The sequence below is a fragment of the Varroa destructor genome, unplaced genomic scaffold (genome assembly GCF_002443255.2).
Source record: "Varroa destructor unplaced genomic scaffold, Vdes_3.0 BEIS01000004.1, whole genome shotgun sequence".
In the NCBI taxonomy this organism is placed as follows: Eukaryota; Metazoa; Arthropoda; class Arachnida; order Mesostigmata; family Varroidae; genus Varroa; species Varroa destructor.
Genome location: NW_019211457.1, coordinates 33,274,681 through 33,295,584, shown reverse-complemented (window position 1 = coordinate 33,295,584; position 20,904 = coordinate 33,274,681). Strand labels below are relative to the sequence as shown.

At 46.1% G+C, this 20,904-nt stretch overlaps 1 protein-coding gene across 12 annotated transcripts in view; it reads right to left on the bottom strand.

Annotated features, from left to right (window-relative positions):
• Positions 1 to 327: 327 nt before the first annotated feature.
• FoxP (forkhead box transcription factor P) overlaps positions 328 to 20,904 on the bottom strand; it is a 317,599-nt gene continuing 297,022 nt past the window's right edge. For 11 of the 12 annotated variants that reach the window (XM_086986479.1, XM_086986478.1, XM_086986477.1 and 8 more), the window contains 7 exons: positions 8,534 to 8,842; positions 5,154 to 7,053; positions 4,340 to 4,539; positions 3,985 to 4,118; positions 1,644 to 1,758; positions 1,233 to 1,526; positions 328 to 990 (listed from right to left, as the gene is read on the bottom strand). In XM_086986479.1, the coding sequence (XP_086842605.1) occupies positions 730 to 990; positions 1,233 to 1,526; positions 1,644 to 1,758; positions 3,985 to 4,118; positions 4,340 to 4,539; positions 5,154 to 7,053; positions 8,534 to 8,842 (3,213 nt within the window). In that variant the 3' untranslated portion in view covers positions 328 to 729. The remainder of the gene's footprint in view (positions 991 to 1,232; positions 1,527 to 1,643; positions 1,759 to 3,984; positions 4,119 to 4,339; positions 4,540 to 5,153; positions 7,054 to 8,533; positions 8,843 to 20,904) is intronic. The other variant, XM_022804246.2, reaches the window with a different exon arrangement.

Here is a 20,904-nt window from a genome sequence, read left to right as displayed (position 1 = left end):
TAAACAGATAATCACAATTTCCAAAATTACCGAATCCTGGTATCCTATAGTGATGTCTGGTCATTGTTGTCATCCTGCCCGCCGTTGTTTACGTGACGCACTCAACCGCAGTGTAATTCGTTCGTCGTTGGTGGGAATATTCTCTATTTCCATATTATATCATAGCGTGTTGGATCTAGCACGTACGGTTGTCTCATTTAAGTTAGCGGTGTCACATTTAGCGCGCACGGACCCACTCGAATGTTCGCCATACGGGTTTCCCTTCTTCCGTTTTGGATGATGTTCAGAGCTCTGTTAACAGAATAGCTGTGGTGTGATTGGTTGCAGTGTTGTCGCATTGATCTCATAATTTTTCTTTTTTTTTTTTCTTCTTTTGTTTTATCATTATTGGTGAATTAGTAGAGTCGATTTGGCGCTATCAGTCTCAACTCGCCGAGTCCCGGAGAGTCCCGTTTTCAAAGCATCTTCGTGTAGTACGCTTGTTTATAGTCCTTATTACGTTCGTCGCTTGCTCCTGATTCGTTTCTCGTATTATCATAATTTAATATAATAATAATAGTAATTACTTGTAGTTGTCTTCTTTTATAGTCGTAATTATTTTGCTTTACTATTGCCGCCCCTGCCACGGGCTGGCACGAACGATTGCTTTGCACTGGCCGTACGCACGTCACTTAGTCACACTCGTGTGCTTGTGTTGGTGCTAATGATGGCCATGAACCGCCTTAAACTTCACGAGTTGTTTGGCTCGGAGGCAAGCGACAGGTCCTCGGCCTCGGCGTCGGGTGCGGGGCCCTCACGGAACTCTTTGTGTAGTGGCAATTGAAGGGGCATATCCTCGTCCAGGTCCTTGTCATCCTTTTCATTGTCCGAAGACGGCTCGGTGATCGTAGGCTGAGGTGACCGCGGGGATCGGGGAGACCTCGGTGATCGGGGGTCGCTCCCCGATGCTGGAGGGCTATCCGGTCCGCCCACTGAGCTGTCCATCGGTTCCTGGGAAAAAAAAATGAGAAAAAAACACAAGCGTAACGAGAGTTCAATTAGGTGGAACGACCCGATCAGATTTGTAATAAATCCCAATTAGAATCATGAATACACGGACTATAACGGGGCGGGTTTGTTGTAAGGGCTTTTCTGATAAGGAAACGTCCAGCTTTCCCGCAACAATGATACAGCATTTCGTGTGAACACATACATATCGTCTATATTTTGTATATTGTATCATAGGTACGAACCTGTTTGATACTCTGTTTGTCCGAGTGGCTGGTGTGGACGGAAGCGCCGTTCGACGTTGTCAGTAAGCTGAGAGGGCTAGGCGCACCCTTGTGGCCACTTGCAATACTCCCTGCATTTACGATATCGTGCCGGCCTAATTCCATCATGGACATCATCAGGCGCTCGGCATCACTTACAGCCGAAAGCGCGGACGAGGTGGGTGGCAGAGAAAGCAGAGGGGACCCTGATATCGAGGGAGAACCACCTGCTTGTATCGCCTGAAGAAAGCCTGATAAGGGGCTATCCAAGACTCCCTGCAACGGTAAAAAGAAGTTATGAGTAGGTTAGGAATGATTGTAAGAGTGGTGCAACCCGAAGCGCTTCGAAAATCAGCAGTAGTTGACTTGATGATTTTTTTTGACGTTACTTACATGAAGCGAGTTGAGGTCGCCGTAAATACTACTGTTCATTGTTGGACTCCGGGCTTGTCTGGAGGACGGGCCCCTCTGAGGGCCGCCTCCTGGGGACATCTGCTCGTCACCGGCTCTGCATGGAACGTACACTGGGTTAGAAAGTTCTCTCTGCTAGTCGTTTTCATTCCGCTAATTCAGAAAGTCAAAGAGATTTTTCTTCAACCCAAAAAGAAGCTAAGAAGAATTACTTGTACCCCTTGCCGTAACGACAATTTACTTATCATACCACTGCTTTCTGATTTTTTTTCTCTATTAGAGGCTAATGCTGGATTGTTGATATCACAGTACAGTGACCTTGCTACGATATCTAGTTGAATTTTATACAAGGCGTACAACTACTTTATGTCAGATCGGCTACGATCTGTCAGATTCACTATTTTTCTACGACGTCGCTAGCCGACACGTAGTATTTTGACGTCGTAAAAGCTACGACAGCTACAACCAGGTCGTACTAGCTACTACCTGTCTCTCTGCGAAACTACACAAACCTGACGAGGTCGGGGCCTCGGACTAGTGGCTGTGAACAGCTGGGAACATGGGTAGGTTTCAGGCACGACAGCGATATGGATGGGTGGTGAAGCAAGCATGCTTTTTACTGGCTCTACAGTAATAATTCTATAGCATATCTATAATATATGTACGGGAAATAACGTATGCTAATCCTGCAAAAGCGTCACTACACGTCATATATGGCAAGTCGACAACAGGGCATTACGTGTCTCAGTGCTACTGTCTCTACGTGTGCGGCAAATATATCTGGCCTCATCTCGCAGATATCTTAGACGTGTTGAATACGTGAATGTGTTACGACGTGTACCAGTATGCGTGAACGTGTACGAATTTTTCAGTAAATGAAAGAAGTTCCTAGAGGCCCACAGGTTCTAGGATGAACGCTTCGAAATGAATAACTCTTGAACTCTACAAAGAACTACCTCCAATAGTGCTACTGTGACTGGTTCCATTGTCACTACAAAGCAAATGCAACTTTGCATAATAACAATTGTAATACGTGTGTAATTTCACGATTCTACAAAATGCAATAAAAATAAACAGTAACTAAGTAAGTTTCCAAGGTGATTGGGTCATGTAATGATGGGGGCATGCATGAGTAGAGGATCGTACGATTCCATGAATACAGGGAACGGACAACTCTGTCGTAGATGCATGAAACATACGCCGGCATACGCAGCTTCATATGGTTGCTTGCTTTTTAAATGTTCGCGGGTTATAATTCATAGATGGTTAGCCGTTATCGTCGTCGATGCGTGCCCGCCTAATGCGAGGTTCTAGCGGTGGCCTAACGCGACCGCGCTTACAGCGAGGAGTCAATCGGCAATGCTCTCCTCGGCCAAGAAAGTTTCGTTCGTATCCAACAGGAACAGGAGTCAATAGACGAAGAATAGAATGTATTGAAAACATGAACGAACTCGATCCTATGGACCGCTCGATTAGACTTAATTTTATTGTCTTTATGCCTTACTCAGAGTTCCCTTCAGGGGGCCCGTCGTTCCGCGACCCTTCTACGACACCCTGCGGGTTGCTCTGGCCAAACCTCTTCGGTCGCCCGCGGTTGAGATGGCGCCTTTTGACAAATTCGTTGTCGTCCACCATCCAAAATGAGCCGAAATCGTCTTCATAGCGCACGAAGCATTTGTGCAGCGAAAGATTCGTACGAATGGCGTTCTGTGCATAGCGAATACGGCAGGTGTGAACAGTACCGAGTGATATCGAGAGAACGAAAATACATACATAAGACCTAATAGGCTTCACACAAAGGTTAGTGATGAAAGACGAAGTCAATGCAATCGAAAACTGTGAAATGAAAAACGTAACGAGCAATATTCCTATTTTTGTTGACCTATTTTTCGGGCAGACACCATCATAATCATCATCATCGTTATTCTTTTGCGCCTCCATCTTCCACGATCTCTGTATTACTGTATGTAGTGTGACTGCCATTGTAGACTAAGTAAGCCTATTGAAAGATACTAGCCTACCGAGTGCAGTACCCCGGTGGGAGTAGTAGGGTAAAGGAGGGGATTTCTCTGAAAAGCATGCCCGTCTGTCTTTTACTCGCCGCCATATGGAGAAAGATCGATGAAGAGACTATGTTTTGGAATAGATGTAAGTTTGAGTGTAGTTGTGCGTGTATATATATCTGCATGTACGTTTGTAGAGCGTCGCGTGTCTTGTGCGATCTGTTATCGTTCTTGTTCTGAGCCACAAGTCCGGGTCCCGACCCCGCCTCGTCCGTGCCTCCGTCCGCGCTGGACAGGGTGGATCTGAGGCGAAGTCTTACCCGGCGATCCGGTCCTGAAGACGCTGCGGTCTTCTTTTATAGAACTCGATTTCATCGACAGTCCAGACCGCCCCCTTAACGTTCTCTACGCGCATAAAGCATTTGTGAAGGCTTAAGTTGTGTCTCACCGCATTCTGTGGAGAGGAAACGCATTGTTTAACCTGTTCACGACGATCTCGGCGGGGAGTCAGTTTCGCATATCGCTAAATATAAATAACATTTCCATATATATATATATATATATATATATATATATATATATATATATACATATATATATGTATATATATAATTCGTTTTGCATATAACCAAGGAATATATAACGGAAAACAAAAGAAAGTGAAAACAAACGTGCCTTCCATGTTGCTCCACGTACCTTCCAAGTCGCAGCATTCCGACGGAAGTAGCAGAATGTATTCTGGAACCAGTTATAAATCTCGTTGAGAGTGAGCTGTTTGTCAGGCGACTCCATTATCGCCTGCCTAATCAGAGAGGCATACGTGAACGGAGGTCGAACGTCCGCCGACTTGTAGAACTCTCGGTTGCGTTGGATCTCTGCAAATACATTGAAAATATGACCAGACAAACGAGGAGCTATTATTCGACCAGTATTCTTTTGCCGGCTTTGTTATTAGCCGGCAATCAAAATCTGAAACGAATCGGTAACAGTACTTGCGTGTGCAGACAGCAGTCACGACTTTATAATTACGGCTATTGCTGTGTAGTCGAGTTTGACAAAAAAAGCATGATTTACGTCACTAGTAGGTACTATAGTAACATGCCTTGTACCTGCTAAGTTTCTCTTCACTACATGTATATAACTTGTTGACATTTGGACATGAGCTAAGGTTCCCTTTCCTTTAAGGATATTTGACAAAGGCACAAAATCTTAATGGAAATTATAATTACAAGCCTAACAGTTTTTTCTAGTAATGATTAGATACGTGGCATTGTTTATTATTTGTATGTGTAAATGTGGATGACTTTCTCTGTTCTCACGAATTGTGCATAGGGTCGTATGTGGTTGACGGGACTTGAAGTACCGGCTCTTGATCCCTTTCGACCAAAAGCTTGGACTTCCAGATCACCGCGTCAGCTACCATTTATGCACAATGTATTATATAATAGGTTGCACTCGCATGTAACAATTACCAAATCGGCGAGCTTACCTTCGGTGATATCCAAGTTAGCTCTCTCCGCGACCCTTCGCCGCATTGGGGAATCGGGAAATGGCTGTTGGTCGCTATACGGCAGCAGGGACAGCGAGCCTTTATCGCTGAGACGACGGCTGCCCTTTGCCGAGCTGGCCGTGGGTGGGGGCGGAAGGGGCGTGAGGGAGGAATGGGTCGTGGACAAAGCGGGTAGACCGAGGGGTGGTGGTGGGGCTTGATGGGACACGGGAGGGGCATGACCGAGGGGGGTGCCGTGCCCCGCACTGGGCGCCGGCAGAGGATAACGGAGTAGACTGGGCGGCAGGCCTTGCGGTGGAGGGGAGGGTGACACCGCGGCCTGGGTCTGCGGAGAGGAGGTGGCTGGCTTGGACTCGCTTGCGCACCGCAGTAGCTCCGAGCCGCCGCCGCCGCCACTTTGCAGGCTGCTGGCAGCTTGTTGTAAACCGACACTTGACCTGGCAGACGGCGAATGACTGAGATTGCCGGCTCCGCCATGGCTGCCGGCGCCGACGCTGTTTGAGCCAAGGCCGGCGGCGATCGTTGCCGATGCTGCTGACGATAGCATTGACGAGGACGTTAAGCCTGCTGCTGCTGCGGCGGCTGCTGCTGATGACATCGCCGATGATGATGATTTCGACTGGCCAAGATGCAGGTGCGCCATCATCGCCTCGAGTCGCGTCTTCTCTTTTTCGAGCTGCAGCTCGAGTTGGCTAACAACCTGCATCTGTACGCGTGCCTGTGCCGTCGAGCGGTCGTCGAGCTGGTGCTCCGTGTTCAGGTGCTTGCTGAAGGCTCCGAAGTCGGCACACTCCACCTCGCAGCCCGGCCATTTGCACACCCCATGACCATATAGGGGGTGGCTGGTCGCGTGGTTTAGGCCGAGCGTTAGGCCGGCAGACTCCTTTGACAGGGATCCGCCAGCTGCTGCGAGCGAAGGTGAAGTGCCGGCGAAGGTGAGGCTGAGGCTACTGCTCACGGTACTCACGGGGTTACTGGCACTGGAAGACTTCTCCTCCTTCCCTGACGACTGCGTCGCGGACGGGGCCTGGTACGGCGATCCGCTCAGGCTTCGCTGGTGTGCCCCGTCCGTCGGGGCCTGGGCACCATGGCCACTAGGTCCGACGCCATTGAGGGAGTGCTGCTGCAAAGATTGAGCCTGCGGTGTTGCCGCTCTGCTACTGTTCACTTGTTCACGACTGCTGTTGCTGTTGTTATTATTGTTACTGTTAACTGAAAGGCCATTCGCACTCGCTGCGAGCACGCTAGCAACGCTGCTACTGCTACTTGACGCGGAATGGCCGCGATTCGCGTCCCGCGAGCGCTCTTGTTGATGCTGCGAGTTCGTGGTGTGGCTGTGACTGGTTGGGCTTTGGGGGTTATTAGACGGACAGGCCTGGTGCGAGGAGGGTGGCACCAGGCCGCCAGCGCCGTTCGACGCGGCGGCAGAGGTGGGCGTCCTCCGATGGTGGGCGTCTCGTTCCCGTTGCTCGGTTCCCGACAATTGCCGACGCTCCCTGTCGCGAGAGCGATCGCGGTTATCACGGTGACCGCTGCTCAGCGACGATGAAAGCCGCGACTCATCCTTGTCATTGTCCTGGCCAAATGATTGCATCAGGCCAGGCATACCGAGCATGAAACTCCTATGCGCCATCTGTAGCTGCTGAACAATCTGTTGTTGTTGTTGGACGAGCTGTGATAACTGCAACTGTAACTTGCGATCGGGTTCGCAGGTACCTTCTCCATTGCTGTGTCCCTGGTTGGCCTGGCTGGCGGCCCCATTGCTCTGCTGCTGCTGCTGCTGTTGCTGCATTTGTTGAATGACTTGAGTCTGCTGTAGCATATTCAGTTGGAGCTGTTCTCCGAGATGCGGGTACATTTGTTCCAGCTGTTTAGTTTGCTGAAATCATGGATCGAGCAAGAATAGAGAAGAAAATAGATTTTTTGTATTATGAACATACCGACAAAAACTGAGAGAAGAAACAAAATAAATCTTATAAGCCCCGCAGCCGCCGCACCTAGTAGCACCAATCCGATATTTAGTCCCTAACATTCGTTAGAAAATGTTCATTTTTGATATACCAATTTTTCTGGCCTTTATATCTTTTTAAATATGCCTGCAATATTGATTTCCATACATTTGGGTTTGTGTGTCACATTATGCCAACGGTGTTGACTGCTCGAAGTTGAGGCGTTCGAGTCAATTACATCGGTGTGGTACATTGACACGATATAGCTAACCAGTGGGCGTACCATAGTATAAGTGGTACAGCGACTAGTTTTAACTGGGTTGCAGCAAAAAAGAGAGATATCAGAGCCTCATTTATGTGGATGCACGTACAGACGCAGACCGCTCAGCTCCGTTCACTTTTTTGCGTCTCTGATAAAAAATCAGCAAGTAGAAAAATCTGCCACTAGACCCCTGCGTGCCCGTTGTGATATCACGTTGGGTCTACGACACTTAATAATTGAATAGATGAGAAGAATAGTTGGCGCTTCCAGCTTACGCTCACTCTACGATGACAACAATCCGTTTAATAATGTCTATTGAAAGTTTGAAACGAATATCCTAACGCATGTATCTATCAAGTATCAGACATGGGCACAGAGGGTAGCAAGTCTAGGTAGGGTCAGATGCTTGTCGGGTGGAGTTTTTGAAGCAAACTTTTCCCCTACGAAGGCCTTAAGTTTTTCTTTTTAAAAGTAATTTATTTTGGGTCTATCCTGTTCCCTTTTCAATGTTCATTTACCATCACATATGTCCAGTCCCTGACAGCCACGTGTACACAGTTAGCGATGAACTAATGGCCCACAATCGTGACGCGGGTAAACAGTGAGTGATTTTGTGAGTGCGCAAACTTAACAAATCCAGCCACGAAAATTATTCGGAGCATGCTCGACCCAGGCAACGAACGTCTGCATATTTATTCCGCGCTGTTAGAACGCTCGACTGATTGCATATACGTTAACACGGCAGTCGGCATTGGCCGCGGTTACCATAACCAGCAGACCATATCTACTTGTACAACAGTAGAAGTAAATCAAATCGTTAACCTAACCCAGACTGTGGGACGCAATCGAAAAACCAAAAACAATACCCAACGCAACTGTGTTAGTCATATCACCAGTAACAGACAAACTATAGACATTTTTAATCCCAAGCGGACGCCAATGGATCAGAATATTCGATCGACTCAATCGGAACATTCATGCTCAAAAAATAAATAATTCCATGTTGATAATTTGGCCAGAACACGCCGCTCGCGTACATCTATCCATTCACTCGATGACTGGTTGCTTGTTACTTAAGCTTGATCTCGATATTTGCGGCATTATATCGGCTCAAAGACTATTCGACAGCTGTTAATGGTGGCACCTACCTGCTGCTGCAGGAGTTGTTGCACTGATTGCTGTTGGAGCAATTGGCTTAGCTGCTGAGGGTTGAGGCTGTTGAGGTTCTGAGCGAACATCTGCCGAACCTGATGCTGAGCAAGGGAGCTCAGGATACTCTGAGGAGATAACGGACGCTTCATACTGCCCGACAGGCCATTTAGCCCGTTGAGGCCGTTCAATGCGCCGAGACCGTTCAGACTTCCCTCGGCACCCTGCATCAGCGATGAGAGCACTGCTGACTTGTCAGCGCTCTCAGCCGAGCTTGCAGGCGACCACGCCTTTATGGCCAGGGGACTCTATAATTTGAAAACAACAACATCATACTGGTTAGTCTTATATATATTTTCCTTTCTACTACTACTACATCGTTGGTGCTAAGAATACGTGGACGACCGTAACTACGCTTAGTATGGATTGATATTTATGAGGATTCGTGCGTTTACCGCTATCCGAACTCTATTCTAAACATAATGAATACAATACCCGGTCACTATCGCTAGCCTACTCCGTCTTCGCGGAAATGCGAGCTGACAAACACTTACTTCCAGACCTGTTTTAATTTCGAACAAACAGGGCAAGTTTTTTTTGTTATAGCCCTCCTAAAACCTATGCTATTACACAGTGCTTGGGCGAGGTGAACATCTTTGCATAAACAGGGACATTACCGCGTTTCACCTCATTGTGTTCATGGCCGACAGTAAGTAGGACACGTGTCACTAACATACACTCATCGACTTAATGTCTGCTGTCCGACCGCATGTGGAACACAACTTTGAAAAATTTTTTATCCAACTCCGCTTTCGACTTTCAAGTACTCATATCCTTATGTTGCTACAGAGCTACACTTATCGATCAGATATCTCGCTTATTTAATAGAAGCTTACCATATCTTTCTTGTACCAGCCTATGCCGGTGGTCGACATAAATATGATAAGCAATTAACAGTCGCAGCGGCGAGTTCAAGCGGGATATATGGCCATGCATGTATCACTTGTTAGGAAAGCAAAAAGATCATTATCTCACTGCTACGTCTGATGTTTTGCAGCATCGTCTCTCTCTCGGTAAGCTTTATGACACCCATAGATCGTGCCATGTGAAGACCGAACATGGTCTTCCGTTCTAAAACAGAATATAGTTCCCACAGCTCGCGCTTTGTGCCTAAACAGCATATACTAGAACAAGAGCCAGCAGAATAGTCAAATTAATAGAATAGTAGGAGAAATCGCAAGCCTTAAATATTTTCAATCAGCTCAACCTTTCCACCACCACCACCACCACCCCCCTTACCACCCGCGTTCACACATCTGCCTAACGTTCACTCACGAGGGCCATAGTTCATCCCTGTCCTCTCTTCACCTTAGAGACTAGCACGCCGGACCATTTACCCTCTTGCCAAACCTCCGCGTATGCCAAACCCGAGTCTGGACCGCATGGACGAGATTTCGGAACGCTAGAAGCTTGTCTGTTGTATCAGTAATTTGTTTCAGGTCTGCACCGTCCTCATGGTCTCATTGTGTCCGCCGTCCCACCTGTCTATCCGAAGGAGTCAGTCCCCTATTGCTTGAGCTGAATCCACTAAAGCCTTTGTGCCCCACATCGCAAAGTGAAAATCGCATAGAGCACAGCAAATGGGCAGCCGTTCAACCGACGGACGTCCATCGTTTTATACCCTTTGCAAAAAAGAGACACCATTTCGGCATCCGTTCCTATTTACGGCTGGTTGTTGAATTGTGAAGTTGAGGCTGGAGGAAACCTTCTTTCCGCTAGGCGAAAGTACAAACAAGTTCTTACATAGGCTTCACGAGCTTGACAGTTGAGACAGCTGAAGTTACCTCAGATGCACCACCGGCCAACAAACTAAAAAAATAAAGAAAGATAGTGGCCAACGGTAATTTCCGTTTATAGATGAAGTCTTACCAAGCATCTGTTGGCCGAAGTTTCTTTACCCTGCCTGGCAACACAGCGAGCGGACGTACGCGCGCACGCACGCACGCACGCACGCACGTACGTACGTACTTATGCACGCAAATGGTGCGCGTATAGATAAATAGACAGAAATCAAATGTATGTGTACTATGCATTTGCCCCCCCCCCTCCCCCATTCCAACTTTTCTCTCGCTAATGGCACCGAGAAAAAATAAACAACGAAATGTTTGAAACGAATATATTTTGTGTGTTTAGCGAAATACGCTACATACACAAAACATATTTTCTTGTTCTATTATGGCTGCGGTTACCGACAAGAGCGTTTCAGTAGCGCGCTGGAGTCATTTTCCTGAACGTCATCTAGACTCATTTCTGGCCCCCCGACTGTGTCGACTGTCGTTCGGTCTACCATCGTCGTCGTTCTTGTGCTTTTTCTGTCATTGGCGGTATTCTTATTGTTGCTGCCGTTATAGCCGCGAGTCGTTCTTATTGTAAACGCGACTGTGGAAGTATATTTTTTTTTTTGTTGCGAGACAGTAAGAGAATGGGGTACGTACAACAAACAGCATTGGCCAATGCTATTGACGGTTGAGTCGCTGTTGTTATAAATACGACTTGGTCAGTATAATGATGTGTCTTGCAAACACAGATTGGACGGTTCTATTTTACCGGTTGGCATTCGTGAGCTAAGCGTAAACAATAAACGGCTCGAATAAAGTTCGTACAAACACAAAAACAACAACAACTAGGGCCAATAGCAAGCAACAGACGCTTTTTGCTATCAAAAATATAAGTAAACCGACAATGCTAGAAACGCTGTCAGCGACAACATCGACGCGGTAACTATAATGGCGGAGTAGTTGCGACAGAGAGACACAAAACCGGCCAACGAATAGATCAATGAACAGTAACGTAGTGCTTGCTGGTCGATCTTTTCCTCCTTATCCTCTTCCCTCCCCTCCCGTCCCCCGGATTCTGTTGCTGATGTTAAACGAAATCCATTTGCAGTATAGGACAACACCCCTTCTATATGTGTTATGGAATGACAATGGCTGGCGGCGCGCACGATAGAGCCGCCGTCGTTACCTGTTCGTTTAATTTGTTGCATTTCACCGCAGAAGCTCAACAAGTCAAGCGCTGGACGCTGTTAACTCCAGCACGTTATATTGTCGAGGAGTGATAGACGCGCGATATTTATTATATTATACATGTACACCCGCAATACAATAGGTGCGCGAAACGAAAGCGAGCTGATCACCGCAGTCTAGCTCTCCGTTATTGGTAAAGAAATAAGATTGACCTTGTCAGAGCATTCTGCCCCTGAGCCAGCCGCCAGCTAAACAATTGACTAACATGTTATTGTTGCTGACTGGCTAAATTGATTTATTTGCTATCTATTGTACACTCAGTGGCCTGCTACACTGCATATAACACACTGGTCATATAAAACGTAACGAAACTAGCTAATTCACAGATAGAATATATTTGACAAGCACGATCGCAATATTTGGCCTTTAAGATCGACTATCGAGCGGAAGTTACCTTAGGTGGCCAACCTCAAGACTTCTGTGACGACCTACAATTCGACAGCTTCATGTCTACAGTAAATTCTCATAGTCGGTGATGCTTAAATATATTGGTCTAGTTACGCATGGATTACTCATCGTAAGAGAATGTTCCGAGAAGACTCCGCACCGAAGATTCTACGTGCGGGAGAAGTAATCTTCATATCGAAAAGTACAGAAAACTATTTCGGCTAGCTGTGGCAGAAATCACAGTAACGGCGCCTTTTCTCAGCGGTCAAAAACGGTGCAATAGCGTTTTCATTATCGTAAAGGCTGAGGTCCGAGAGCTGCCTGCTCGTCATATCAGGCCATACTAACAGGTACAGGCAAGGCAGCATTATGAATCCGCTGTTGCTGGCCATTTGATGCAGCGCTATGATTAACGCTGCTGTTGAGATCAGGGCACACATGTGTATACGCGAGCGTATGCATCTGTGTAGGTGTACATACGTGTTTGTGAGTACTAATGACTGCCTCCACACTACATCTGCTCCGAAGTCCTTCCCTCTCTCGCTGTTCCTTTACCTCAATTCCATTGAGTCAGCAACAACAACAGAAGTGTTGATGATGGCTGTTCTATGTTCGGGCTTCGCTCTGCATTGATGCAAGGTAAGGTTCACGTGCAACACACACTGAAACATACTGGTGTATATATATACAACGTACGATATTGTGTAGCAGCACTATTGATAGTATTACTGACACATCGTTATAGATTGTTTCGCGTCCCCGCTCTATTTTCAACTGGCGCAGAGCTATTGTTTCGGCATCGGATCCCTATTGTCATCAGGGTAGTGTAGTGGCAGTTCTAGTTCAAGCTGTTGTAGAACTAGTAAAGTTTGCACTATTGTGGCTGTGATTGTTGCTATTCTGGCTTCTATTTCTGTTATTGTTACTGTTGCTACGGCTGCATTAGCATCGCTTGCCAACGCCCCCTGTGTCTTTCCCCTATTGGCGTGCATTTTTGCCCTTCTATCGATATCCACATATATATATATATTATTCATCTTATTCCTATCGCTATGCCTGTTGTTTTGCTATAGCTATTGTCGATGGTGACGGCAGTGGTGGCGGTAGCGTTAACTTTTTACTCGGCGTCATTTCTTCATTGCGCGGCTCGTCATCTTCGCGCTGTTCCGGTCTGCTCTTTGTCCGTATTCGTGAATAGTCCAATAGTTCCTCGTCGCTGTTGTGCACGCATATATACATACATCTCTTGGTTATTTTTCCGCTGCCGCTGCGCTCTCCCCTAAGTTTGTTGTTAGTTGCACTATTCTCGTTCTGTGATTACTGCCGCCTGCGGCAGCATCATAGGCGGCAGAGTCATCCCAGCGCAAGCATCCAGTATTTACCGATATTACCGACTCTGCTTCATTCAGCGTCACTGCCGGTTGCCCAGGTTATGGTTGAACCTGACGATGTCTCAATGGTTGTAGTGGCGGCAACGGCGGCAATGATTTTCCTCTGCTATTGTGACTCGCTGGCCGCTAACGCGCTTATGTTCGGAGTTAGAGTGACGTGAGTCCGTGCGTCGAGAGCTGTACGCGCATAGTTGGACGTTACTATGCCTTTGACTATTTATCTTAGCGGTTTTTTTTTTTTTTTTTCGAGCGTTTCTGGTGAGTTGTTTTCGTTATGGTCAGCGAAGACGCTCGGTCAGAACAGCCTGTGTGACCGACTGAAACCATTGAATAGTTATGTCAGCTCGCTGAAGCGCCAGCGCCAGCGACAGCGACGCCGGCGGCTCCTAGAAATGGCGGGCAGGCAAAAACCAGCCGCACCAATAGCTGCAGCGGCAATCACAGGGTGTCCTGTTTATTTTGTTTGCCGGCCAAAACTGCCGTTGCAGTTACCTCCTGAAATTGTTGTTTCTTATGCCGGCTGGCCAATGGTTGTTAGCGCTAGAGGTCGCCATATGTATTCGTCCCGAGCGGCCAGCAACGTCACCCTCGTCAACAACAACAGCCGCCACAGCCTGCCTGCTTGTTTGCCTGTCTGTGGTAACGGTCCCGGTAGAAACAGTATAGGCGCAGTAACACGGGCGACGACAGGCTGGCGATAACGCTAATAAGTCTCGATCATTTTGGAATCGCCAGAATAAAAAGAAACGTACGAAACTGCCCAGCGCAAAGTAACAGCATCTCACTATATCACCGAATGGCATGTGCCAGACATGAATCAGGGGGTACGGGAGCCGCGGATGAGGGGGCGTCGACGTCGACTGGAATTGGGGCTCCGTCACAGGCACTGACGCTACAGCATTAGTTGTGCTGTTGCTGTTTGTTCAGGATCACCTCATTAGGATGGCCACCTCCGAACGTGGTGCTGTTGGCAAAAGCTACTAGCGAATAATGAGAAGGCATAAGACTAGTCGAATGGTAAATAAGAAGAGAATAATAGCGCGCCCAACAACAATACTAACCGGTAAACTAATCAAGCTTTATTATAAGGACACCTTCGAAGTAACGAATCTCTCTTCCTGTATTGTAGGAAACTCGAAGGAGAAACGCAGGATTGTTAACTTCACTTCTTCATTGTGGCTTCTGTTTACGTCTTTGGGCTTTTTATTAAAATCTAACATGATTTTTATTGTTGTTGCTGTTGTTGTCGATCTCCGGACATCGATGTTGCCGTTGCTACGCATTGTCTGCTGTCAATATTGATGGCGTTGTCCTTTTCAGGACTACAACTGCCAGCACTGTTAATGTGAACGAAAATAGATACTCGCTTCAAACGGAGACCTGCGTACCAACCCAGTGTCGACAGGTAGATGCGCCTGCAGTATACCGTTGGCACGATCCATCTGTTTTCTGTCACAATTAATCTACTTCACTCAACTTTTCTGTCAATTTCGACACTACCGCGAGCGCGATCTCATCATACGATTCATAGTTCATATCGTGGCACCCCTATACGATGTCGAATTTCCACGACAATTTCCTAACTTAAACTATGCTCTACGTAGCAATTTTGCTGTTGTTTTTTTTTGCATTTTGTTACTTTTATTCTATCGACAGTGCTCGTCACATCTGAACCCGTCCGTGCATTGGAAACGTGGTAATGTCCCGCACTTCTCCAATATGGGCCTCATTATATTACAGAACATAGTTCCCACATGATGAATATGAAATAGTTAGTCGGCTGGATGTAGAGATACACTTACGTCTATTTATATCACTGCTTACACCAATCGTGTTCGTACCGAAAAATAATAACGTGCAATTAAAAAATTTGGTGCGAAGCTCGTACGTATGAGTACACGATTCTAGACGGCCTCAGTTTGCGGCAGCGCAGAATGGAGTTGCTATGACCTTCATTACCTCACCAGCTACGTGGCGACCTCGGTAGCGGCAGCGGCAAGATCAGATTGAACGTAACACGGCAATCAGACGTATCTCTTACGCAACTAAGCGCCATTGTAGAAATGCATACGTTCACTACGCGTATTCACTGCTCTACACGCGCTTAGAGCACGTGGCGTTTGGGTCGTCGATTTCAGTGCCTCGTGCGAGTATTCTAACAAATTTATTTCTTCAGTTGAAACTCAGACCAGACTGTCGCTCTGGAGTGTGCTAGCATTGCAGCAGTGCAATATAGCTAGACAGTCAACGATTGGTTTCGTGCGTTCGTTGTTTATGAGAGGAGCATTATTCAGACGGCCTTCGAGCAAACAACGGGGCGTAATATTATTAGCAACACCGTACAACAAAAGATGAGTCAATGAAACCGCATTTGTTGCCAGATCATTATTATCATCATGCTGACGTTTCCAGAAGTCTGTCGTATGTGAGGCAAGAAGTTCATCGAATGAGGTTGTTGTGTCGTATAAGATGAATGCTAGTAAATATCGCGTTAATTAGTACAGTCACCACCATTCGAAACCGCTTTTCCGTAGAAGCCTCACATGTTGCCCCTTTTTTTGAAATAAATCGACGACAAATACAAGATGTATTGCAGCGTTCGGACGAACCGGATAGAAGGCCCACTCAGGCGTGGAAGCTTAAAATTATATAATTTTTTTAATATTTACGTCTAGGATATCTCGTTGACGGCAGTTGCATAAGCAGGTGACCGCTGTTCCCGTCAGCTTTGAGTTTGACACTTCCGCGTTGTCAAGGGTTAGCGAGTAGAACAGGGTCAAATACAGCGGTGTTTGATAGACAAAGTTAACCATCTGGGACGTTCTGGCTGATCAAAGTCGGACTGTTGCAAATCATTCATTTCTGGGCTGAATTGGGCTAAGTGAACATAGCCCAGCTGACTGGAGTAATTCAACAGCTTTATTGCAGCCTGTGAAACAAACTCAACTAAAACAGCAACAGTGAGTCTAATGACATACATAAGTAAGTAGTCGGAGCCTTCGGGTCGCCTAGCTAGAAGACCGGCACGGTCGTAGTGACCCACCTTTCTGGAAACTTTTTTTGTCCTAGATGCACGATTCCGTTTACGGCTCAGGATCCTATATATATATATATATATATATATATATATATATATATATATATATATATATAGAGTTACCAAAAAGTAACACTCGGCTGAGACTATGCACGCTTACTGTTTGCCGGAACAGCGTGTTTCAAGCATAGCTTTCAGAAAATGGTAAAGAACAAAAGGGTAGGGGCAGGGCCGGTAGGACAATAAAAGCGCAGGTAAACAAAACACAATTTTTATTGCTTGATCGTTTCAGTTATCATTGATTTGATGCGTTGCTTGCCGTGTCTATTGTAAATGTTAATTTTACCATTACTTCATACGCCTCGCGCGGTGCTGCTGAGTGTTTCGTTGTCGCTATTGCTATAAAAGTATCATATCATTTCACTGCATAACGTTTCCTCTACAAAGCCTTGGACACCGAACGCGATGAGAGTTGAAATGTACATCCGAGTTAAAAACTATAGCTGCTACCGACGTGTATAGGGAAACCGCGCGACTCTCTCTGCGTGGAAAAGCTCCTTAACCAACAGCCTGTATAGCACTGATGCGTGAAAGAAGATCACAAGGAATCTCTCTTGCCTATATTCAGGTGTGTAGTGATCACACTCGACAAAAACATCTTGGTCCTCATAACGTGATTACCAGGAAGAGGAATTAGGACGTTTATTGGATGCGATGGAACACACGGTGTGCCGTATGCGTCTATCAACAGTCGCAGAAACGAGTCCAAATTTTGTTTCAGTATATTCACGGCGGTATAAATCTATTGCCATGAATCTAGCGAGCTCATCTTGCAGGTCGGTGAGCACAAACATTATTTTCTAATTTCAGGAGATATCGGACGAAGCGCATAGCAAAATGAAGGTGCACCAAATCGTCCTATTGTTCTCCTTGTTTCTGAATTGCTCACTTGTTCGAAAAGGGCTGATGTTGCCGGCTCAGGCTCAGTAGCGTTATGCCGAAAAGCGTTGGCGATAACAGAAGCAGCAGCACAGATCCATCATAAGGCCGATAGCGACGGCGAACCAGCCAATTCTTCTGTTAAGTACCACCAGCGATGCTGCTGTCGCTCTCGATCGTGCTCATACCTTATACAGAGATGTATACTTTTCAAGAATTAAGCAGTCAATTTAAGAATCAAACAGAAGTTACATGTCAAGCTCGACCCGACCGTTATTTTATTGGTGGTGTGGTTGTTGTCGCTGCTGGCATTATGCTGCGAGTCGATTCATTTTTACCATGAACCCCTAATTAAAGTAGTAGCGGCGGCGGCGGCGGCGGCGGGGAAAATGGCAGAGCGGGCTAAAGACAATCCACTCCTATTGCTGTCGTTACCTGCGCTTTTTACCACACCTTCAGACGCTGCTAGGTCGTTTGCGCGCGCCTGATCAGTCCGCTGTCTAGTATATGTTCTAAAATTGTTGTTGGTACGCCTCGTTGCTGGCGACTGTAGCAATGATCTTCTTGTCATGTTTAGTCTTCGCTGAGACAGGCAACGAATCATGTACGCAAAAGATGCAACCGCAAGAGGCCACTAGACCGTAGCCTGTTGCAGCGACAGGAGCTCGAGCAGCAGCTTGCACGGTGTTATATGATATTGCAGATGAAGATCGGTCGATTGTTGCTGTTACAAACTTCATTATCTAAATCATCATGTCCCCGTTTTTGTTCTTTTTGGCTATACGCTTTTCGTGGCTGTGTTACTAGCGTTATGTCTACTATTCGATCGGCCTGCTGATTCGCCATTTCCTCTGATCTTTACCCCATCATTTTATCTGGTCAGCGTCATCGTCCTCTGTCTTCGTCATTTTCATTCGTGTTGGACTTTGGTCTGGCTTCGACATTCGGCGCGTCTTCATGCTATTCCCGTTCCAGAGTAACCAACAAAACTGTCCGTTTGCTGTATACCCCAACTTCACTTCGCTCGCCGACGGCCCACGTCAGCGGCACGGGGGATGGGATGGGGTGGGGCGGGGCAGGGCAGGGCAGCGTTACTTTTCTAATGAACCGTCTCCATCCACGTGGCTGCGCTGTTTTTTTCTTTGTTTTTCTTGTGTCTGTATATGCGCGTATGTGTGTCGTTCCACGTGTATGCGTCAGTCTAGGTATTCGCGTGTGGAAACGTTCCTATCAGGAGTTGTTTGCACAGTTATGACAACTGGATAGGCTAGTGCATACCATCGTAAGAACGATAACAGCCCTACTGATAAAAATCGGTGTTATTGCTCGTAATCTTGTTGTAACCGATGTTGCCGCTGATACAGTTGAGTGATTGAATTGTATTGTTGGCCTTGTGGCCTCTTTTGTAGCAATACTAGCAGCAGCGCTTTGAGCTGCGCCTTTAACCGAGAAGTGAACGATGCAAATGCTCGCGTCTTCTTGATTCGTGTCTCGGTGTTGTTTATCTAGACTTAAAGCCAATGAAAACCTGTCAGGACCACAGTTAACGAGATGGCTTCTTATTTGCCTACTTCGTGTCTATCGATAATAGACGATAATATTATAGATAAATCTTTAATCTCCTTATCAATATTACCACAAAACTATCAGTTATTGTTGTCAGTACCACAGTCTTGTATCTTATCTACACCTAAAGATTTTAGCTTTTTTAAAGAGAGAGCGCAAGGACAGGACACAGTGAGGATTAACAAAGCCAATGTTTCTTATATATACATATATATATATATAGTAGGAGTGTTGTTGTTAGCTTGGGAACTGAAACGGCAGCATGATACAATACTAGCAACAGGAGTAGTTGCAAAATCTATTGTAATGCAAGCACAATTTTCTGATGATACACACATGTAAACAACGACGCTTAGCAAACAATTCCAAATACGTTGATAATTATGACGTGGATGAAGTACGGACAACGAAAGCGGTCCATTGTTACTACAACTGGGTAGACGACGGTCCGACAACGTTTTTATTGACCGTGAAGAACGAGCTCGGATACGGCAAGAAGCAAACAGAGTCGGCCAGTAAACGAGTGACGCATTCTCATGAGCATCCAGTTTCTGTCTGTAATGCAATTTAGGCATGGCATATAGCCTAGTCAGCCGTCTGTCTCCATCTTTGCTACAATGTCTATTGAGAAGCTCGTGCTTTGGCGAAATTCTCCTCGTGCTTTAGCCTAGGTCAGTTCATGTGGATAGGTGAAACTAGCGCCTATCGTCGTCCGTTACCGATTGGTTGCGATATCTGCAATAATTACCCGTATCTCACATCAAGACACGCCGAAGGCCGCTGATCGAGACCCACAATTTTAAACAGTCCATCTAGCAGCGGGCACGTATTGTTGTTATCGACAGCTTTACAGTTCGAAAATGTTTGTAACGCTGAAGTAGAATATAAAGTTACTATGCTAACCGAGGACGTGTTTCCAATTTCCAGAGCAAGCAAATGTCCAAGAATATAAATATATCCTATATATCTAGTAACAATATGGCACAAATCTGCTAATCAGAACCATTACAAACTATATATAATATAAAAATATAGAGTGTGTACGTGTAGCCGCGCACTACGTTTTTATATGCGTTTGCGCCTTCGCACTGGCTGCCTGTAACGCGGGCGCTGAGCTGTTTCGCGAGCTGACGGTGTTCTACCAATGCCAAGGATTGCTTATCCCTAATGGAGTCATTTAACAAGCACCTTTCAAGAAATTGCGCTTGGTAGCAGCATGACAAACGACGGTTCTGGCGCCAGACAAAAGCCGGCAAGGTCACCTGTGTTAGTAGCGCCGTTCGAATGTATATACGACTTCAGAGCGGCCGTCGATAATATAATACGGGAGCCGTTACTAATCTGTAGTCACTATAATGGTAATTATAGTAACACAGAGTAGAAATAGTGATAGGAGTTGGACGCGCGGACTGCGCCCCGCGCCTCTTTTCTTACGAATAAATTTACCTAATTTGGTTCACTCACTTAGGCTGTAAGGTAGCTATAAGTGAAGTACACATTGAGTTCCTGCCAACCTAATTTGTTACCCTTTTCTAGTTACTTCATTTGGCTGTTCTAGTGTGGGGGCTTAGTTAAATCTGGATCTATCTAGCTTGTTTTTGACACGTCTTCACACCATGTTTGTGGACAATTATTGATGTTAGTCAGTTGACTTGGTTTCCAGAACGCATGTCAATAGGGCCAACCGTCGGCCGACCTCTACGAGGCCAACGCAAATCGAGTCGGCCTTCAGCCGTCTTTAATATATGTTGCGATTGAGAAAATGCTGAGCTATTGATCCTGCTTTTGAAATGGCACCGAGGATTAGGGTTTTTGAACGAATATTCTTCATACTTTTTTATAACAAATATTGGTACTCATACTGCATCAATTGAAGATTGACTATATTTTCAGCATGTTATCAAAGCTTGAAATATTTGTCTCTCGTTTTGTTTTATTATGTTAAGTACTATAGTTGTATATAT